Raw genomic sequence first — 21,810 nt, 5'->3', positions numbered from 1 at the left:
GCTGCAGCATCTGGAGACTAGGCACCTGCAAGGTGATCTGATTGGAGGTGTATAAAGACCTTGAATGGTTTGAGCAGGCTCAATGATGATGGGATACTTCCACTTACTCAGATTAAGAACCTGATAGGGCATAGATTCAAATTGAAGAAAGACAGTTGTGGAAAAAATGTGCTGAAGTTTGCCTTTAGCCAGCAGATTGCCTTTAGGCTTACCATAATAGGCACATTATCAACACTAAGTAACAGGCAGTTTTTTTGAAGGTATACTTGCATGCTTTCAGATTATTCAAAACATGTCCAATGTTCACCTTCCAATACTTTCACTGAAGGATAGCTGCTTTCAATTACACAATTTTTTTTTCATTACAAAAGGTCACCACAATGGGATATAGTTTGGGATCACTTTCATTACTGCCATATGTTGCAATTGAAAATAACCCTTTTTCAGAGCCATCACTATCTCTACTTTCCTTATCAATGCAGTTTCAGTAACAATGCCTACCCTTCAGGTAACAGAACTGGTACAATCACTGACCTCCCAACACTGGGAGGAAAAGACCCGAGTTTGAATCCTGTCAACAATGGGAGAAAATTTTAATGGCCTTTTTCACAACATAGTTGATTTAGTCAGCCTTGAGTGAAGGTAAAAAACGGTATTTCTCCCAGAAATTATGGTTATTTTTGTCCAGCAAACAACCGACCAATTACCAATGTGCCTGAAATCCTTTAACAACAACATGATGCCTGTTGCTTTTGTTCTTTCACAACCACTTTTTTTTTTTTTTGCTATTTCTCTATCGGAAAACATTTCTGAAAAACAAGCTCGCATGATCTGCACAACTCAGAGATAAATTATGTTCTATGACAAAAGGTGCAAATAAATATCTAGTGTATATGACTTCATTGTCACCAAGAAATGCAACATCAAATAAGCACCTTGCTTAGATTTTTTGCAAATATCTCATTACATCATGTTTCCCCACCACTTCAGATTGAAATATCACATTTGGTATAATAGCAAACATGTTACCTTTTTCAGATTGCACAATACATTGAAAATCTTGTTGATAGGTCTTCTGAAATTTGTCTTATTTCACTGGCCATGACAGTCCCTTGCCATAACCCTTGGGATAGCTGTCAAAAACTACTGATCTGTAAACATTTAAAACAGCAACTCTGACTGATTCTCCATGTTAGCTGGAGATTATTCAATGTTGCCAACCAAATAACCAAACCTTTCTCTACAGATGTTCTTTATGTGAAAAATTTGAAGCCATCGAAACTGTAAAGAAAAGAAATAGTATAATGAATAAAAAAAAAAATAATAATAATAAAATGCCCTATATGTATTTATTACAGACAGAGACAGATGGTGTCCCATTCATAAATCTGAAGAGTTAGCAGGTATGGAAAAGTTAAAAATGTTTTCGATTATCTTATCTGAGGTCCAGAATAGATCCAAGATAAAAAGTCTTTCACTCTGAAATAAACAGCAAGTCCAGGATCAAGTTTCACCCTTGGAAAATCCAGGATATACCATATTTTCTGGACCATAAAATGCACCTTTTTTCCATAAAAAGTTTTCTTCAAATTTCCCTGTGTCTTGTGGTCTGAAGGTATGCACAGTGATGTTTTCATCTCTAGCCATAGCTGGAGAGAGTATAGTCATAACATCAAGGTGGCCTTATAAATTATTAGTTCTTGGTGTCTGACCAGTGAGGATCTCACATAATGAAACCAACAAGAATGGTTGTGGAATTATATACTCAGTTAGCTAAGGTCATGAGGCCTTAACCAACTGCAATTTGCAGCAACATATCACAATTTGACACCAACATACAAATGAAGCAATCAACTATTTCAAAGGGGTATGAACGAGTAAAAAATCATGGAAATTAGTGAAACACAATAGATTTCACTTTCAAGTATTTCAAGATTGGAATCAGCAATGCCCTTGATAGCACTGAAGATAATTTCCCTGAAGTTGACTTTTCTCTTTGAAAAAAAGTGAAAATTTACTTTTTTTTAAATAAAAGATTCTTTCTGCACTACGCTTTGTTTAGAAAGCACCTGTGAATCTGTGTTTCAAATGTATGCAATAAAATATTTTTTCCCAAAATCTTCTTCATCATCTGCCTTCTAAAATGCATCTTATAACCCGGAAAATGCAGTATTCAGAATTATGCACAATTATGATAAGCATAGACTTTGATAAATACAAGCAAGAAGAAAATTATTTTACATGACTCAAGCAACTAGAAAAATTGAGAATTTTGTTTTTATATAATTTTTGAATTTAACTGCAAACAATACATACCTCATCTGTGATTTTTCCAACTGTAAGACAGGCTTCATCCATAATAGAAATCATGCCCTTGTGCTGTTCTTCCACCAAGCTGCAAATGATGGCATTATTAAAATAATCAATATTTTGCCATGCTATACCCTCTCTTCTGTACTCCTCTTGTTCTTGTTTAAGGACCAATTCAATGAACAGCTGCTGGAGCTTCTCATTACAGTAATTTATGCAAAATTGTTCAAAGCTACAAAGAAGTACAAAATAATTATAAAACTATAAATGTTATAAAGCTATTACTATACAAAATTCAAATCTTATACTGCATAACTTCAGATAGCATTTATTAACTGAGATACCCAGTGCTTTTTTTTTGGGACGGTACACAACGGTATGGCATACCAGCACCTTTATTAAAAGTGATGAGTGGCATTTGGATGCAGTACACTTCGAAATTTGTAACATTCCGGAATTTTTTTTTCACACGTTTACCGACTATTCGAATAAGCTTAAAGTTATTTAACTAAATTTGCATTTTTCACTATCTATTGTTAAGATATTTTCTATATAAAACTTTAACTATTTTTAGAATTCTAAATGACTCAGTCAGATCTCTTTTAACAAACTCCTTTTATAGCAAATTTTTTTGAATTCCCCTTGGAAATCACATTTAAAATAGTTCCTGTTGAGCGAAGAAAATTTTCATATAATGAACGGCTTAGGAGATTAACTGGGCATGCACTGTTCACACTTCTGGCCTTCACGCAACTTAGGAAATTAGTGCTGCTGCTAAGCAACAGCTGAGAGAGCTAAAGGGATTACCATTTTACAACTCAGTGGTACGTTGCGAAACCTATCCGACCACCTATCCCAAATACAGAGAAGTCGCGCTAGACAACAGTGAGCAGATCAAGGGGTATTCCCAATGGGCTCAGGTCCACCTTCTACTGGAGTGTTGTCCAACCTTTTCCCATACAGGGGCCATATTCAAAGTTAGATTTCTTTTGGGAGTCACACTGAGTGAGTCGAAAAAATTAGTGCATTACATTTTCTCGTAATCTGCCTTCGCCTGCCTAACCCCCTTTGCGACTTGGTTACAGACCAGCTTATATTTATCATAGGCTTTGTGTCACCTGTTATTTTATATGTATCCCATGCATTTTTCTTCTCTGTCACATGTCTAATTAGTTCATCTGACATCCATTTAGGCCTAAATCTTGAACAATATTTCCTAGTTAGTATGAAAAGCCTAGTAGCTTCCAAGATTAATTCTTTGAATGCTTCCCATTTTGAATTTGCTGTTGGTAACATCATCAGTTGGTCCCACTGTCTTAGACCACTGTAGTTACCTTTACGAAAGCAAAAACCCTTCCCTTTACCCATGGTAGTTACCTCTTTGAGTAAATCCCACTTCAGCACACTGTGATCACTGCCACCTAGTGGTTCCATTATCTTGAATAATAAATTATTCTTAATAAACTGTGTGTTAATATACTTATCAATTTTTCCTGATAGCAAAGAATGAGTACCATCACCTAATTTTTTTAAAAAAATAAAGCACTGAAGATACCTATATATGATTACACCAGTAAACAAATTGTTCTGGTAAACAAGAATGTCTTTTTAATACATTTCTCTCTGATTACGAATATGGCTTCAAAATATTCTTATAGTGTCAGATTTTTGAAAAATTTCATTAATTCTAATATGGACTGTGCAGAATTTTTGTGCACAGTCCATATTAGATACATCATATAACAGTAATGATTCATATTTCAACTTGAATTGAATTTAAGTTGTACAACTCAAGTCACTCATGGAAGAGAATCACTGGAAGACGAACATCCATGCCCAGCAAAAAATGGTTCAAATGCCGGAGTTGATTGAAAAGCTGGAAATCATTACCAATGACTGATGTGCAATGCTCTGAATGATTTCAGAAATGTGCATTAATAAGGAAACCATTTGACAAATATTAACCCAGGATATGAAGAAAACAAGGGTCTGTGTGCAATCTATTCCACATTCATTAACAGACAGCCAATGATAGGCGTGAGCTAAACACTGCAGAGAACTCATCAAGGACACTGAAAGCAAACCAAATTTCCTGAATTCGATCATTACAGGTAACGAGATGTGGTATTTTCAGTATGACCCTGCAACAAAGCAACAAAGTGCAGAGTGGAAGTCAACAAACTCTCCTAAAGCCAAAAGAGTTTGTCAAGATAAGTCAAAAATCAAAACCATGCTCATCACTTTCTACGATAGCAAGGGAATTGTGCAAAAAGAGTTTGTGCCCAAGAGCCAAAGTATTACTGCTACCTAATAGCTGGACATTTTGAAATGTTTGTTTCAGAGAATCTGTCATGTGCAGTTTCAATATGGAGAAGATGGCAGTTTACTTCCCTTGCATGACGGCACACCACAAGGCTCTCACTGTTCGGGAGTTTTTGGCTAGCAGTCCACATGCCATCACACTCACGATATTTGCCATTTTTCACTCTAATGTTTGTGTTTCAGGATTCTTCACCATCAGTGACACTTTAACTTGAACAATCTCAAACAGCAATACTTGTATGTAATATTTGTGATTCCAGAAGTTGGGGAAATCTGAAAGTCATCAACACTACAAGAACAACCATGTTGTCCTTATTGGTGACTTATCATATATTCTTCATAAAGACAGAAAATGAGAAATAGCCAAGTCCATGAACTATAAAATACAATAACTTTGGTCTAGCATAGGTAGTATGTCTATAACTGAATACTCACAAAATAAAACTTGTACTAATAAACAATGAGTGATCCCACAACACACTTGTACTATTTAGCACAGTTTTTTTTTTTTTTTTTTTTTTCATATTTATAACTTTAATATAACCAAAATGGTGAATTTAAATTTGGAAGCAATTTTACATGGATTGTGTATTTGCAATAAATTAGCAGAATAATAATGAAAAATATTGAAAATTTGAAAAATTTTGATAGATTTCAAAGTTTTTCTGGGGTAGCATTTCATTGTATAAACTGGCAGGACAGCATCACACACAAACAATATAAATTTTATAAAACATACCTATTATTGTCAAATATTTCAAAACCATATATATCTAGGACTCCTATGACTGTATCTTTACTGTGACCTCTTTCATCAATGTGTACTTCAATAGCTTTGTTAACCATTCCCACAATCCAAGAGAACAAGCGTTCATATATAGCCTGTAAACAAATAAAAAAATACATTAGTAACACAGTACAAATATTTCCTATTTTCAAAATGGAATAATAAGAAATATAACTTGTTATAAACATTATTATATTTTACTAAAAATAGTACCATAGTTAATTTTACAGCGTACAAATAAACTTAAATGTAACTACCTGCATTTTCGAACAAACATTTTGAACACGACTGCACCAAAATTATTTAAATGAATAGGTTTCTGATAAGTAACTTCTACAACAATGGAATAACCAGCCAGTGATTGAAGTTTCTCCTTGCACATCTTTGACCCTTAGTGACAAGTTCTGTTTCCTAACAGAATTCTTCTCTCCATTTAATAAAAGACTTGCATGTCTGAAAATTGATTAAATTCCAGACACCTGCACATCTTTGTGCAAAGTAAAAATTATGAACAAAATATATTTTCTAGATAGACTTGTACATGAAAAGACAACAGGTAAATTTCCTTCATAAACAAAAGGAATAAATATGAATAAGAATGTTGTACTATCATAAGAATTAAAACAATAGATTTAAACTTCTCTGTCATATGCTTCACTAACATATACATCATTTAAAAATTTCTATATTTTCCATTTTTTTTGTGCTATATCTGATTCAGAAAATATGTTCTAAGAAATATGTTTAGCTCCTAAGATCCATAACTTTGGCTTCATAACATTAATGCCATAACATTCCTTTAGGCTTTTAAACACTGATCATGCAACAACATTGTTTAGAGTGGCATATAACATCATTTAATTAGTGATAACAATAAAAGCTTGGTCAATCATTCATTATTTTTCTTTATGCATATACAGTAATACCCCGACTTACGCTACCCCGACTTACGCGAACTCGGAGTTACGCGGTTCTTGATTTTTTTCGTTTGGCAACGCTGCCGCCCACTACCTTCAAGGTCGTTTTTCATATGTTATCGATATACGGTGCGACGGCGGAGAATGAGAGCGAAAGATGAACAAAATTCAACTTTGCTGCTTTTATGTTTTTTATATCAGTGAAGGGGAAACACATTTCACCATAATAACGTAAAAACCAACACAATTCCAGCTATCGATATAATCGCAAATGCAATTAGATCGAGTTTACTACCAGTTTATAACAGATTTCACTAGCAGAAACGCAACTGGATTTTTATTGTTTTATGGTAGTAACCCCTAGAAATGTGAGGTGTTAATAGTGTATCTCTGCCTTTATGGTGTTGTTTATTCAGTTGCTACATGCGCGCAGCTTTGTTTATGCGTATCAAGCGTGCCTCCTCGTTTTGTAATTGTGCTTTATTCCCTAAAAATGAGTAAAAATACTTAAAAGGTGTGAAAAGGAAGCGTCCTGGTGAAGACACTGCAGATTCAGAGAGAAAAAGAAAAGCAATTATCGATAAACAGAGGCGGACTGGATCAAAAATTCTTACCCGGGAAAATTTATAGTGGCCTCACACTATGGTTTATGGCCAAAATCACACTGGCCCACCGGGGTTTCCCCGGTAAGGCTTATGGCCAGTCCGCCTCTGTCGATAGAGAAAAAATATGAAATTGTGAAACGCTTTGAGCGAAATGAAAGACCATGTGATATTGCACGTGCTACAGGCCTAAATGAAGCAACGGCGAAAAGCACATGACAATTGCAAACTTGACAGGTTGAAAATTGAAAAGATCTCAATTGTAAAGGGCTTAAAAATTTTAGAAAACAGACTCCAACGAAGAACGCGTTATAGCTACAAAGCAAGGAATAAAAAAATTATTAGCTTGCTACGAAGAAATTCTGCGTGAAAAAAAGGAACGCGCTGTGTCGTCAGACGAATTTGTTAGATTTTATGAAGCCATCGACATCGAAATAACTTTTTAACGTAAGTCATTTGTTTTTTAATACATATTTTGTATTAATATGTCTAAAGAACTGCAATTTTATTAATATTTTTCTTCTAAACTAGTGTTTTTGTTAGTCCTTGGTCCCAATTAAGCAAAATTTATATGTATTTATATGCAAAGTTGTACCCCGACTTACGCGAATTCGACTTACGCGATTTTCGTCGGACCCACCTATCGCGTAACTTCGGGGTATTACTGTACTGCATAATATGTTTAGCAGAGAAACTGTATTTAACTTTTAATTAAAAGTTCATTTCATTGTGGTATTTTAATTATTACTCCTACTCCAAACCTTTTATAACAACATCTTCACCAATTTTTTTTTTTTTTTTTTTTTTTTTACCTACACATAGGAACTTGCAGTGCATTTATTACCATCATATTTACTGTTACTTCATGTTAGCATCCACATAAGTACACAATGTTTAGAAAAGCTTTGAACAACAATTAAATGCACTTCTTGGAATGTAAACAAAGCCTTCATCTTTTAAATCATAATTATACAGGATAAATTTTATTAAAGTGTGCAACAAAATAAACTTTCTTTTTTTTTAACATACCTCTTTCAATTAGGCAAAATATATCCATGGTCCTTTCGCTAACCATTAAACATCTTTGAACATCTTGATGTTCAAAGATGTTCTTGATTTGATGATTTTGAACAAATTATCAGTAGTGTACAAAATAATAAAAACTTACCTTAACATAAAACATGTAGAAAGAAATATGGGTCCTAGAAATTCCACAATAAATTGTTTTATACTGTAGATTTTTTTTTTTAACCGACTAATTTGTTTTATATTAAAGTAGTGAGAATTGAAAATTTATGATACTGAGATTAGCATCACATTGCAGTCCAGAATTTTTTTTTTTTTCTTTTATTCATAATTGTATTAATGAGGGTTCAAAAAAAATTTATATTCACTATGAAACAAACACCACGTATTACACTTTTTCAATGTAGTCACCAGACAAAATGACACATTTTTGCCACCTTTCAATTCACTTCCATAGACCTGTTTTGTAGCAGTCCTGACTATCCTTTAAACCACAACTCAGCAGCAGAAATCACCTCATCACCAACAACAAAGTGTTTTCCACAAAGAAAGGACTTCACGGCAAGGAAGAAGAAATCCAAGGGTGCGAGGTCAGGGGAATAAGCAGGATGTAGCAATATTTCAAACCTACATCTATGGGTGCACTCAAGGAATGCACAGGGGCATTATCATGAAGCAGGCACACATTTCTGACAACTTTCCATCTTTTTTCTTTTATAGCCGCTCATAGCTTTATGAGAAGGCTGGGATAATACTTCACCATCACAGTACAGCCCCAGAAATCACCTCATCACCAACAACAAAGTGTTTTCCACAAAGAAAGGACTTCACGGCAAGGAAGAAGAAATCCAAAGGTGCGAGGTCAGGGGAATAAGCAGGATGTAGCAATATTTCAAACCTACATCTATGGGTGCACTCAAGGAATGCACAGGGGCATTATCATGAAGCAGGCACACATTTCTGACAACTTTCCATCTTTTTTCTTTTATAGCCGCTCATAGCTTTATGAGAAGGCTGGGATAATACTTCACCATCACAGTACAGCCCTTTTAAAGGTAATCTGCCTGATTACTGGAATGAATTTTAATTTAAGCTTGCTGGTTGTCTGCAGCTAAAGCAGTGGGTATTATATTTTTGATTGGAGAAATGACTTGGCAATATGGCAGAGGTGCAGATATGAAGTGTTCTCACAGTTTGTACATCTTTTCTCCAGTAGTTTTTACTGTGTTAGTCCGTATTTTAGTTAATGATCAAGCTTTAAAATATATACTTAAAAGTTTTGAAAAAAAGTTTTCCTTTCTGAAAGTTATCAACCTGACTTTTATGTGTACATACCACTCACTGCGCGCGCGCGCGCGCGCGCACACACACACACACACACACACACACACACACACACACACACACACACACGAATATGAGACAGCTTCAAGTAATGTAAATTCCCAGAACTGACAACAGATGCTAGCTAACTGCTTTCTCTATGTCTATAGCCAGTGCGCAAATTAACGTGTTCCTAATGAAGACAAATAGGCTCCGATCATCTTGCATTCTATGTGTAAACACCCTACGAGACAATGGAAAAGTAATGGGGTACTAGCAAACAGTTATATAGCGGGTGCTAAAAACTAACTGAATATCTAGATGGAAAATTCCTAGGAAAGCACTACCACATAAGCAACTATACATGTGACACTGGTGCAAGTAACAGTCAGTTATTGAAAGTAGAGGCTAAATTCAAAAATAGCAAAAGCTTAAATTTCCAGTACTCACCTTTGATCGATCTGCAATTGTTATGATTTGAATAATAAGAGATTGGCTAATTTTAAGGTGATTGGTTTTTTAAAAAAAAATTAAGGGGATGAATAAGTGGTAATTACAATGAAACTGGATTAAAATAGGCGCAAGGAAGTAGAAGTGCACTAACTCCGTCCTTGGTTGTCGTGAAGTTGAAATTCTAAATAGTGAATAAGCCAATAGTCGTAACTGAACTTTCATTGAAAACATCTTCAGTTGACAAGTTAAGTGAAAGGGAACGCGTACTGTATTTAAGAAGAATTTTGTAATTCTGTGATGCAGTTTGCCGCTTGCGGGAATCGCAAATTTGTGAGATTCCAAACCGGAGAAAGATTGAAGGGGAGTTTCGCATTTAAAATGTTTGGATCGGAGTGGTGACAGAACCATTCTATAATGAGGGCTTCGTATTGCAAGATTTTGTAATTGTTTTTTAATTTTAATATGGTGATAGCTGAATCAATTGGGGGGGGGGGATTGGAGCGTACGTGTAAAGTAAGTTCAGTGCTGGATTGTCCCGTTCTGAAGCTATTGTAGTGATAATAAGCTCTTGTATTGGATGACTGGGTTGAACCGAATTTGGTTGTAGTACTGCCAATGTAACAGGCGTTACAATTTTGTTGACATTTAATTAAGTAAATAATATTATTCATTTCACTTGTTGGATATTCATGTGTTTCTTTATATTTATTGAAAAGTGATCCAAGTTTATTGTAGGTAGAAAAAAATAAGTGTAATGTCCATGCCTGCAAATATTTGTTGAAATTGTCCTGCAAGATTACTATGATAAGGGAGAACGAGACGTGTTTTGCTATTTGTAATGCGTTTTATAGGGTTATTAATATTTTTTACGATGGAAACTGTGTGTTGAATTAAGTGTTCGGGTTACCAATGGGCTTAGGCATTTCTGCCCCCTATCTGAAATTTACTTAGCTACAGTTGAAAATCAGATCCTACAACCTTATCCTTCTGAGATTAAGCTATACATGCGATATGCCGATGATATACTCATAATAGGAAATGAAACTATAATTGATAACCTCTTCACAAAATTTAATTCAATTCACGACAGACTAAAATACACACTCGAAATAGAAACTAATAAACAAATTAACTTCCTTAATCTCGCCATATATAAAACAGGTACCAAACTAGGAACTAAGATTTTTAGAAAACATACGCATACGGAGAAATTCCTACACTTTACATCACACCACCCTCTTAACGTAAAAAATTCTGTTCTCTATAACCAAATCCACAATGCCATTAAATACAGCACCTCACAAGACGACCTATCCAAAGAGTTACAATAACTCACAAAAAAACTCATAGCCAGAAACTACCCACAACACTTAAATGGTTGAGTGGGAGAGGACAGAGAGTGGTAATCAATGGACACTGTTCTTCTTGGACTAATGTTAATAGTGAGTCCCTCAGAGTTCAGGGTTGGGTCCATTGTTGTTTTCTGTATTTATAAATGATATTGATGATGGTATATCAGGCTTGATGTCCAAGTTTGCAGATGATACGAAGGTTGGCAGGGGTGTCAATGACACTAATGAAGGTACACTGCTGCAACAGGATCTAGAAAAGTTGAGCAGATGGGCTGCTGAGAGGTGGGAAATGAAGTTTAACATTGACAAATGTAAAGTACTACATATGGGAAGCAGTAACCCCAGAGTAACGCATCAACTCTGTGGTACTACACTGACAGTTGTAGAGAATGAAAAGGACCTAGGGGTAATTGTGCAGGCAGATATGAAGTTTTCTGGGCAGTGCAGACAGTCTGCAAGAGTAACTTATGGTGTCTTGTCAATGATATACAGGAATTTTTCTAGCTGGGATAAGGAGGTGATTATCCCCTTGTATAAGGCAATGGCCAGGCCACACCTTGAGTACTGCATACAGGTCTGGAGGCCTAATTTTAAGAAGGATGTAGAGCTGTTGGAACGAGTACAGAGAAGGGCAACAAGATTAATGAATTGAACAAAGGGCTGCTCTCATGAAGAAAGGCTTAAGTTTTGCAAATTAGTGTCTGGAGACTAGGCACCTGCCAGGTGATCTGATTGAGGTTTATAAAGCCTTGAATGGTTTGAGCATGCTCAGTGCTGATGGGATTCTTCCTCTTGCTCAGAATAATTGCCTGAGAGGGCATAAATTCAAATTGAGGAAAGACTTTTATAGGATAGATGTGAGGAATTTTGCCTTTAGCCAGCAGATGGTTGATTGCTGGAACAAACTTCCATCTGTCATTGTAGAAGTTGATAGCTTAAATAGATTAAAGGCAGAACTTGACAAACATTTGGAGCAAGTGGATCGGTGAAATAAGGGGTTTTTTTTTTTTTGACTGATGCTATATAAGCTTGCATTTTTGCATCATGTGCCTTTGCTAATGCTAACATAGGGAGCCCTGATTCTATGACTTTAACCCCTACGATCCCTGTCTCCCTTCCCCACCTCAGCCTTTTTGCCTGGTGGACTCTATGACCACAAATCTTTTTCCTGCTCTTAACAATCCCCACCATGTGGAGGATGGACTCCTCCACAGGGGTGCCCCTCTAAACCTTTAACTTCCAATTTCCAGGTGGAAAATCTCCAACTCATCCACCTTTTATATCTTCATCTGCTCATCTTCTCCTCATTTGTCTTTGCCACTCCATTTTTCACTTCCCAGAGGTGCCCCCCCCAGTCCTCCCTGGCAAGCTCAGGCATCATTTGGGCAACCCCCACTAGGAATCACAAGGCTAAATGCCCAGAGGAACAACAGACCAACCCTAAAACTCATTATCTATAGCATTTACAAAGTACACAAACACAGGGGGGGGGAGACAGTGCTGCTTGAAACCAACACTGTACATTTCTGTACACATTGTACTCTCCATATTCAAATTATTCATCCCTTACACCTGAGTGACAACCATGCCTCCGATATTCATGTCTGCATTTGATGGCTTGACCAGCAGTTCAAATTCATCAAATTTGATTTACCCCTAGCAATGGTATACATATACCTGTTCTTACTCTTGTTATTATTTGGTTTTTAGGAGCATTAGCAACTAAAGCCATATTGATCCAGGGATATGCGGTGGTCATTCCCTGACCTTCCCACATCCTCTGTATTTCGTAGCTCATGGGCTCAAACCCCGGTCTAATCAAGAAGCGTGTGCTACGCACTGATGCTCTTGCCCACCTGGCTACGGAGGCGCCTTTGTTCTTACTCTTAGTTCCCCTAAACAGCCCATATATTTATCTGTTCCATGACAACTCACAGCCGGCCTAGAAATCCCCAGCACCTTACTTTCCAGACCCCCTTGCACATTGCAAAAGAAACAGTGCAAAAACTACTTTATCCTCTGCTTGCAGCTATTGTTAATCTATTAGTGCATGTAGCCCACCAAGCAAGCAGTTTCTGAGCTACCTATGCTGCCTTGATAGCATCAGCAAATATTCTTGCACCCTTTCTATTTAAGTGTATCCATCACTGTAGAAGCAGTCTCTCCTATTGACAAGCTCAGATCATGCTGGAGAAAATTCTACCCCATAAGCCTTGCACAATCTCCCCCCTCTCCCTCAGCCAAATTGATTGACAAGGCTCTCATCATATACTTCCTCCTATCATGCCTAGGAAGAACCGCAGACACTTTCAAATTTAACCCAAACTTGACTTTTCCTCAACATTTTCCTATACTTGTTAAGTAAGTCAGCAGATCTCCTACTCTTAATGTCATTAGTGCCAATATGTACAATAATATTATCTTTCATGTCCTTAAAATATGATATCTGCTCTATGACATCTTCAACTTTTGCCCCTGCAGACACATTGTGGTTCTATTCCATCTATCCATTTTGCACACTATTTCCTGTTTTTCTGACAATAGAGTCACCAACAATAGCTACCTCCAGCAGGACCAGCACGTTCTGCTCTGGAAGTTGCTGTTGTGTTGTGGTTACATATATTAAGTTGTAACTTACAAAATCTCTAGCTAAAATTAAAAATAAACTAACATGACTAAGACTATTAAACTATTTATTACAAACAATTTAATAAGTTAAGTCAAAAACATGGCAAAATTTTCCAAAAAAAACATTGTTCCCAAGAACTCTAAATTATTCATATGCACAGTTTGTAAACTTAAACCAGAGCATGCAATCATAGGTCAGTGCTTACATACAATTGAAGAGGAAGTTGTACTGGTGTGGTGTTCTCTTTCCACCAGGACACCACACAAGTCAACCTCATAACATCTACAGGCTCAAAATCCTCACCTCCGCTTATTCTCCAAGACTTACTCCTACTAAACTTATTCCTCTTTACAAACTGAAGGAACCCCTTCGCAGACAAAGATTTCATTCAGAGAGAGGTAATTTATGCTTGCAAGACTAACTGCAGCTCAGAAGAACTCTGTTGAACACTAATATAAAAAAACTTTTTCAAAAGCTTTATTTTCTTTCATAGTCATTCTACAAATTTACTGAACCAACCTCACACATATTCAATCAAATAAAACATAAATACAAAAAAAAAAATTACTACTTACCTTGGCAAATGCATCTTTTCCATGGATAGCCTGTGAAACAGTGTGTCCTTTCTCCATTACCTCTCCACGAGCAGCAATAATTCTTTGACACAGAGTTTTGCTTAATGCTTCTTCTGAGACTTCCAAACACTGTGCCACTGATTTCACTACATCTATATTCTTTACATGAGTTTCTTCTTGTTCTGATATCAGTTCAATGTTACCCTGTAAAAAGTTCAGTTTTTTCACTCTCGGAAGCCAATATTAATAAAAAGGAAGGAAAATTAATTAGTAAATAAACACCAGTGATATCAAAATAGTTTGCAAAGATTTTTTAGATTAATAATGATAAAGAACATGAAGAAAGTTGTGGTGTATGTGAAATTCTTGCAGACACCAACCAAAAAGGAAACAAAGCCTGAAAAGTCAACCAAGATGATATGTGTTAGCTTAAAATGTTAACACCAATGACAAATTATTTTTAAGGAATTAAAATAAAGTCTGTTGATATAAGAAGTACACAGAATGACTGGAAGAAAAAAGGAAGAGACTCTTTGGTGTTTTCCTTTTCCTTTAAAAATTTCAATAGTGGTTAACTCCAATATTTAAAGATTCAGAAGCGAATGCCAGTATCTTACTGGCATATCAATCCGGTATGCCAGTAAGACGTCTTCTCTATTAGCTTAAAATGGTCACAAACTGAAATAACGAATAGTAAGTTGTTCAATGTATATAAAAAATGAAGCAGAAATACCTGGGGAGAAGTAGGAAAAGAAATTTGACTGCTGATGCTCCACCTCTTCAGGGAGAATCTACAAGGTGCTTCAGTGGGTGAAGGAAGAATGCAGTATTTTGATAATCCCTCAACCACAACAAGGTCTGAGCGGCTGTAGCCACAACACTACAACAGCCAGTAAGCAATTATTTTACTCACCAGTGAAGCACTCAAAGCTGTGAAAACCAAAAACATACAGACAAATATAATTATCCATGAAAGTGCCTCTAGTGAATATAAAGTAAATAATAATTTGATTTCACACTTAAAGCAGTAAAATACTGCTTTAAGTATTTTATGATTTTAAATGTAATTACTGAAATATAGTTCAACTAAAATGATATTAGAATTTTAATAATTTTAATATCATTTTAGTTGATTTGGAGGTCAACAACAAAGTTGTGTGAATGAGGAAAGATGAACAAATCAGTCACCGTGGTGCCGTCATCCAATATTTGAGGGAAAAGGGACTAATGCCAAAGGCAATTTATGAGGACACTGTTACAACATTGGATGAGGATGACCCTTCTTATTCCATGGTTAAGAAGTGGACAGCAGAATTAAAACAAAAGGAAGGAGAGCCTGGAAGACGACCCACACTGTGGAAGACCTACAATGTCCATCACTCCATAAATTGTTAGCAGTGTGGATGAGCTGGCAATGAGTGATAGTTCAGTACATTGCCAGTGTCTTGGCAATCTCATCTGAACATATATACCACATAATAATTGTAAAATAATAAGAGAAGTTTACCTCAATATAGTATGTAGAACACTTCCGTATGATACTCTCCAGAAATTAAAACGGAAAAATCGAAAAACTTACATTAGAGTAACAAATAGTTTAAAAAACAATTAAAAATCAATTTAACACAATTAAAAATAAGAAAATTAATTAAAAGAATCTAACGAAAAAAATTGCAAAACGATTTTCCTTCCTTAGAGGAAAGATTTGTAACCTGTTGATACGTCAGTTCATTGAATGCTGGGCGAGGGGGTGTTCGCAAACTAGCTGACATATTCTGTGGTAGCATGTTGTGTGTGTGTGTGGGGAGGGGGTCATCACCCAACTTGTATGCACTTGATTGCAAACCCACAACACTGTGTTAGAATTCGTATAAACGTGTCTTGACCCTCCTAATAATGTTTGTAATTGGCTATCTATAAGTATAGCGCAAAAGCATCAATAATACAGCCAAATCTGAATGAACAGAATATTAGCAAAGCGGCATCGTTTTAAGTTATATCTCATATTGTGAATACCTTCACAATGAGTTGCCATGATATTGCACTACTTCGAATAAGTAACGCTTCACCTGAGGAGAAGACTAATGTTACTTATTCTCAGATGGATACCACCACCACCCAGACGGCACTGTTTCAGGGCTATCTGGCCCTTCTTCAGTGGGTGGGTAGGTACCCAAGTGATGCAATGATGGCAAAACAGTTATGAAGTATAACTCCACAATATGAGAGATGCCTGATGGTGTATGATGTATTTAGACTATAAAGCATTTAGGGCGTAAGCCTCAAGCTATGGGAAAGTCTAGACTATGTATAAGTATAGTGCGAAAGCATCAATAATACATTGCAGATGATTTCACAAGAGTTGTCAAGTCAAGTGAACATTTGCATCATTTTCAAGCAGATCCAGCAAATTTCACTGCAAAGTCATGCAAGGAAATTTGCTGGATCTGCTTGAAAATGATGCAAATGTTCACTTGACAACTCTTGTGCATTTTTGATCTGTTGTGAATAACTTTGTGACTATGGACAAAATGCAAGTCTATCACTTTCAGCCAGAACAGTCAAATGAAACAGTGGTAACAAAGCTTCCCCTCCCCCCAGAGAAAGCCAACTCTATTCCTTCTGCTGGCAAGGTGATGGCATAATTTTTTTGGATATTTATTGAGCACTGCACTGCCAGTGGATTACCTCCAGAAAGCCCAGACAGTCACAGGGGCATATTATGCAGACCTTGTGAGGCATTTGCACAAAAACGCCTCTTCCCTTGTGGGTGTTGTTCCACCAGCCTGGTGGAACAATGTTCCTTGTTCCACCAGGACAACACACCTGCCCATAAGTCTATCACTGGGAAATAGTGATAGACAAAAGGGAAACTATGTTGAAAAGTAACATGTTATCAGACTCCTCAAATAAATCCTTCATACTCAGGCCAAAAACTTTTCAAACACCACTCTTATGTCTTCCTTTGCCCAAAAGCACCTTGCGGCTTCTGCATTTTCTCTCTCCTGGAGAGAAAGAGCATTGACAGTTTTATCTCTCTTCCTACTTTTTCCAGGTGTTCCCATTTATATATTATGCACAACTTCTATAAGCATTTCATTCGGAAGACTATTTATTCTCTTAAAAATTCATCATTTCAGATTGTAACAGCTTTAAGCTAGTAGAGGAGATATACTGTCCCACTGGCATACTCTAGTTTTCACTTCTGAAACTTTCCTTTTTGTTCCACACACTTAATTTTACAAAACCTTAAGTCTGTTAAGTGAGATATCTTCTCACCAGCTTTTTGGGGTTTTCCCATTTTCTCCCAATCATTCTACATACTTTATATATAGGTGGATTTTGCTTTAATTTCTTTAAAACCGGTGTAAAAATTACATTAAAATTGAGCAACATACCATCTTGGTTTATTTTTCAAGCTTTTACTTCCTGTTTTACTTCCTATAAACAACTTGTGTTGTGTACAAGAGACTTTCATTTGCCTCATTTGAAAGTGTCCAAAATTGGCAACTTTCAAATTGTCATTTTCAATACTATCATTAAAAAAAAAAAAGATGATTGAGCATACATGAGTAAAATGACCACTTGGTAGAACTTTTTCATATCATTTAAAAAATTCTCAATGAACACTAATTTCATCTTGTAAAATGCTAGTACAAAGCTGTCCTTTCTTAGGTTAAAGTGTCATCTTGTAGACTGATGTATTCAGCATTTCAGATGGAAGGAAGGAAAAAAGCAATTAACTTTATTAGACTGAAAAATACTGGATTTTATCTATCTAAATGTAACATGCTTTTTAATGTATCCTAATTGGTTTAGTCACAAATGTTTGAAATCAGGAAATCATTTTGAATTGCCCTATATGAGCACAACACAATAGTTACAGAATCGTGCATGACTTAAGCAATAATTAGCTTACCAAATGCAAAATGGCTGCAAGTATCTTCCACAGAGTCTCAGCATGATCCAAATTAAAACCTAGAGTCTTCATAGCCACCCAGACAGCTTTATAATCTGCTCTATCATTTATACTACTAACCTATGAATGAGATATGAAGATTTATACGTTATTCAGTGGTAATAATCATTTTTTTATATTACATTATGAATAATGAAACTTTCAGGAAAGTTTATTACTTCTAAGCACTTAATGCCAAAAAAATACTATAAGAATTCTAAAATTTCTGAAGTGAGATTATATTCAGAATTAAAATTATAGAATCAGAGACTTCCTTATACTTCCGTATAAAAGTCATCATATAGCTACCAAGACTTCAGGAATATATGTAAAGTCTCTGGCCTACCATATATTTCATTATTTTAAAATAAAATAAACATATAATATTAACCATTTTAACAATCAGATCCCCCCCCCCCCAGAAAATATCCTGAAATCACCAGGTTTTTTGGTCTACTTTCCAAATGGTCTGTCTTGGTGTGACCAAGACAGACCATTGAAAAGCCTCAATTAATCTCTAAAAATAATCCATTTAGAGTAGGCTATTTAGTGAGGTATAACAGTCCACTAATTCCAATTATCCCTACAGCCATGTTAGTCCCATGTGTTACTCTGCTGGCAACGTGCTGCCCAAAGTTCCCTTATATTGAACAACCCTGCCATCTACATTTGTGGACCCTTTACCACATACTACAAATATATCAGTAGTTTTTGATTGCTTCCTTGAACGAGTTATTGCTGAAGTACATTGACTAACATGGGTTAAAACAGATATACAAAACTTCACAAACCTTTGGGCTTCCCCCTTGTTTAGTATAATGATAGAATGATGGATCTCTCTTCAGATCATATCTATTTAATACTGCATCGGAAGTGCCAAAAAGTAACTGATAAAAGGAATGGAAATTTCTTTCTCCTTTATGCTGGTTTATTACTCTAGACTAATTAGGAAAAAAAAAAAAAAAAAAAACACTAATCAAATATGTTATCAGTCAATACATTAAATTATACAGTATGAATATTCTAAATTTAATATCATCATTATATTTAACATAATACAAAAAAAGTCTTACAACAGTGTAAGCAAATGAGGTTTTATGTGAGCTCTGAGGTATTACAAAGTTACCTTTCTGATAGTCAAAAACCCTGAAACAACAGAAATTTAACCATGATATACCTTTACTACTGGTTGGGTTTTAGATATTTCTGGTAACCAATGTGGTCATTGCCAGTCCATATGATTTACCATGCACTGTGTCTCTACAGGTATGGGCCATAGGCAATTTGCATGTCATGCAGACTGAAAGCCCAAATAACCCATGCAGAAAAATTCATTCCTTCTGCCTGAGATTGGCAAACTAAAGAGCCTCCAGTCTCTCAATGTGATCGGAAATGACTTCAAAGTCAGCAACAAGTGGCAAATGCTAATACAGTCATTGAGGACACTATACAAGTGATTTCTCAAAATAATTATCTTCTCTAAAGTATCCTCATCAATAGAAAAATATTAATAAATTAAACATAGCTTTAGTATTAATATTTTCCATAAGGCAAGGAAGCTCTGGCTTCCTTGCCTTATGGAAAATACCAAGTTACCAAGCTCTGCAGACTGCATCTTTCTTGTATGAGCACTATTTTGCTGATATCACCAAGTACTTCACTGGTCTTTGAACCTTTTTCAAGAAGTCTGCAGAGTTTCTTTAAGTGTGTCTCCATACTTAGACCAGTACCCCAATGATCACAAGTGATCAAAGACTATGATCACTTCCACAATTTTCCCTGCCTGAAGTTAGACTGACTAGTCTCTAATTACTTATTTTACTCTTTGAACTGTTTTTATGGATATGACATTCTGGCATTTCTCCAATCCCTTGAGTCCAATGATGTATTCACAATTAATCTTAATTGTTCATTGCATTCTCTCACCATTTCTCTCGAAATTATTGGGTATATGCAATCAACCTCAGTTTTGCAGTTCAAAAGTTTTTCTAATAAAAAATTTTCTGTAATTTCAGTACCACTAATTTATGTACTGCTCAGCTTCACTCACACAGTTTCTCCTCTCCACAAAGGGTCTTTCATCTGTAAAGATTGACATGAAATATCTGTTCAATTTATTGGCTGGATTAGCTAAGACTTTCCTGTACCCATTATGTAACATTCTGATCTGATTCACTCTTTTATTCTTTGTGAAAAACATATGTGAAAAATGTGTGAACAATGTGTTTTTCAAATATGTGAAAAACACATTGTTCCTGTTCTCTGCTTTCTATGGCCGTGATTTTCTATAATCAGCCTTTTCCAGTCAAACTCTTTCTGTGAAACTACTAGATAACTGCATCTGACAACAACATGCAAAATTATAACATGCTGTAGGTGCAGTAGGGTTGCTTCCCTTATTTATCTGTATTCCTCTCAAAGGGTTAAAAGATGGATGAATTATGATTGCTGGATATGGGAAGTTGGCACTCAAACAATTACATAAATTCTTCACTTAACAGCTCAATGGATGTCTAACAGATGCAAACAAAACAATTATTCTCATCATTTGTGATACCTCAAAACAGAAACAGAAAATAGTGCATCAATCATTTAAAGAAAACTGATGGTGAAAGGTACAGATGAAGAATTTTGAGCTAGTGGGAACAGAAGTTTTTTGGAAATTTTTACCATCCTTTTGATTAACATTAAATTGTGTTTGACAGATAGTTTAATAGTCTTAGTCACATTCATTAGCTTATTTTTAAATTTAGCTAGTGATTTTGTAAGTTATGTCTTATTATTCTTACTGCTACTCTATTGGTGTTTTTGGGCAAATATCATAGCACATAATCAGTAGTGCAGTGGAATAATAGTATGGTTTTAATTGTGATAAATAGCATTTTTTGTTTTTAGCCAAGAAATTTTACTTATTTTAGTAAGGATATAAAACTAATTTAAAACTGCGATCATAACAGTATAGTGCAGTGGTTTTCAACCGGGGTGCCGCAACAACATTCCAGGGGTGCCACGTAATTTGGGTTTAAGTTACTTAAACTTATTATTTTTTAATTTATATGTTTATTTCATTATAAAAAGGTGTACAGTATCTTTTTAATTTTGCAGTCATCTATAACTGGTGTTTACTTAGTAACTCTATATAAAGAATAATTATATACTGTATATATATATATATATATATATATATATATTGTATTATGAAATGTAATTTTTATGATTATATAATTGTAATAAATATCATATAAAATAATATATATATTTTTTAATATTACACACACACAATATATATATATACACACACACACACACACACACACACACACACACACACACAGAATCAGATCTAATAGGCAGAAAATTGAGTAGGAGTGCCACAAAATAAAATAAATTACTTATGCCGTTATTAAAAAAAAAAAAAGGTTGAAAACCACTAGTATAGTGTAACTCAGATCTTTAACTTGACAGCGTAAAGTATAAAGTTAAACTTAAAAAGTGTAATACATATCACTGCATTTAGGAATTTATTAGCTTAGTGTAGTATTGTTGATTAATCAAC

General features: G+C 35.3%; 1 protein-coding gene across 1 annotated transcript in view; it reads right to left on the bottom strand.

Annotated features, from left to right (window-relative positions):
* The window catches only part of LOC150090996 (unconventional myosin-Id-like), a 227,201-nt gene that overhangs the window by 115,010 nt on the left and 90,381 nt on the right, over positions 1-21,810 (bottom strand). Inside the window, exons 5-9 of the mRNA XM_090380130.1 lie at positions 19,046-19,195; positions 18,216-18,335; positions 14,297-14,500; positions 5,372-5,514; positions 2,317-2,542 (exon numbers count right to left, since the gene is read on the bottom strand). Coding sequence (XP_090236256.1) covers positions 2,317-2,542; positions 5,372-5,514; positions 14,297-14,500; positions 18,216-18,335; positions 19,046-19,195 — 843 coding nt within the window. The remainder of the gene's footprint in view (positions 1-2,316; positions 2,543-5,371; positions 5,515-14,296; positions 14,501-18,215; positions 18,336-19,045; positions 19,196-21,810) is intronic.

This window comes from Mastigoproctus giganteus, chromosome 1, assembly GCF_048544385.1.
Source record: "Mastigoproctus giganteus isolate SK-2022 chromosome 1, ASM4854438v1, whole genome shotgun sequence".
NCBI classification, from domain to species: Eukaryota; Metazoa; Arthropoda; class Arachnida; order Uropygi; family Thelyphonidae; genus Mastigoproctus; species Mastigoproctus giganteus.
This window is presented reverse-complemented; position numbering and strand designations above follow the sequence as displayed.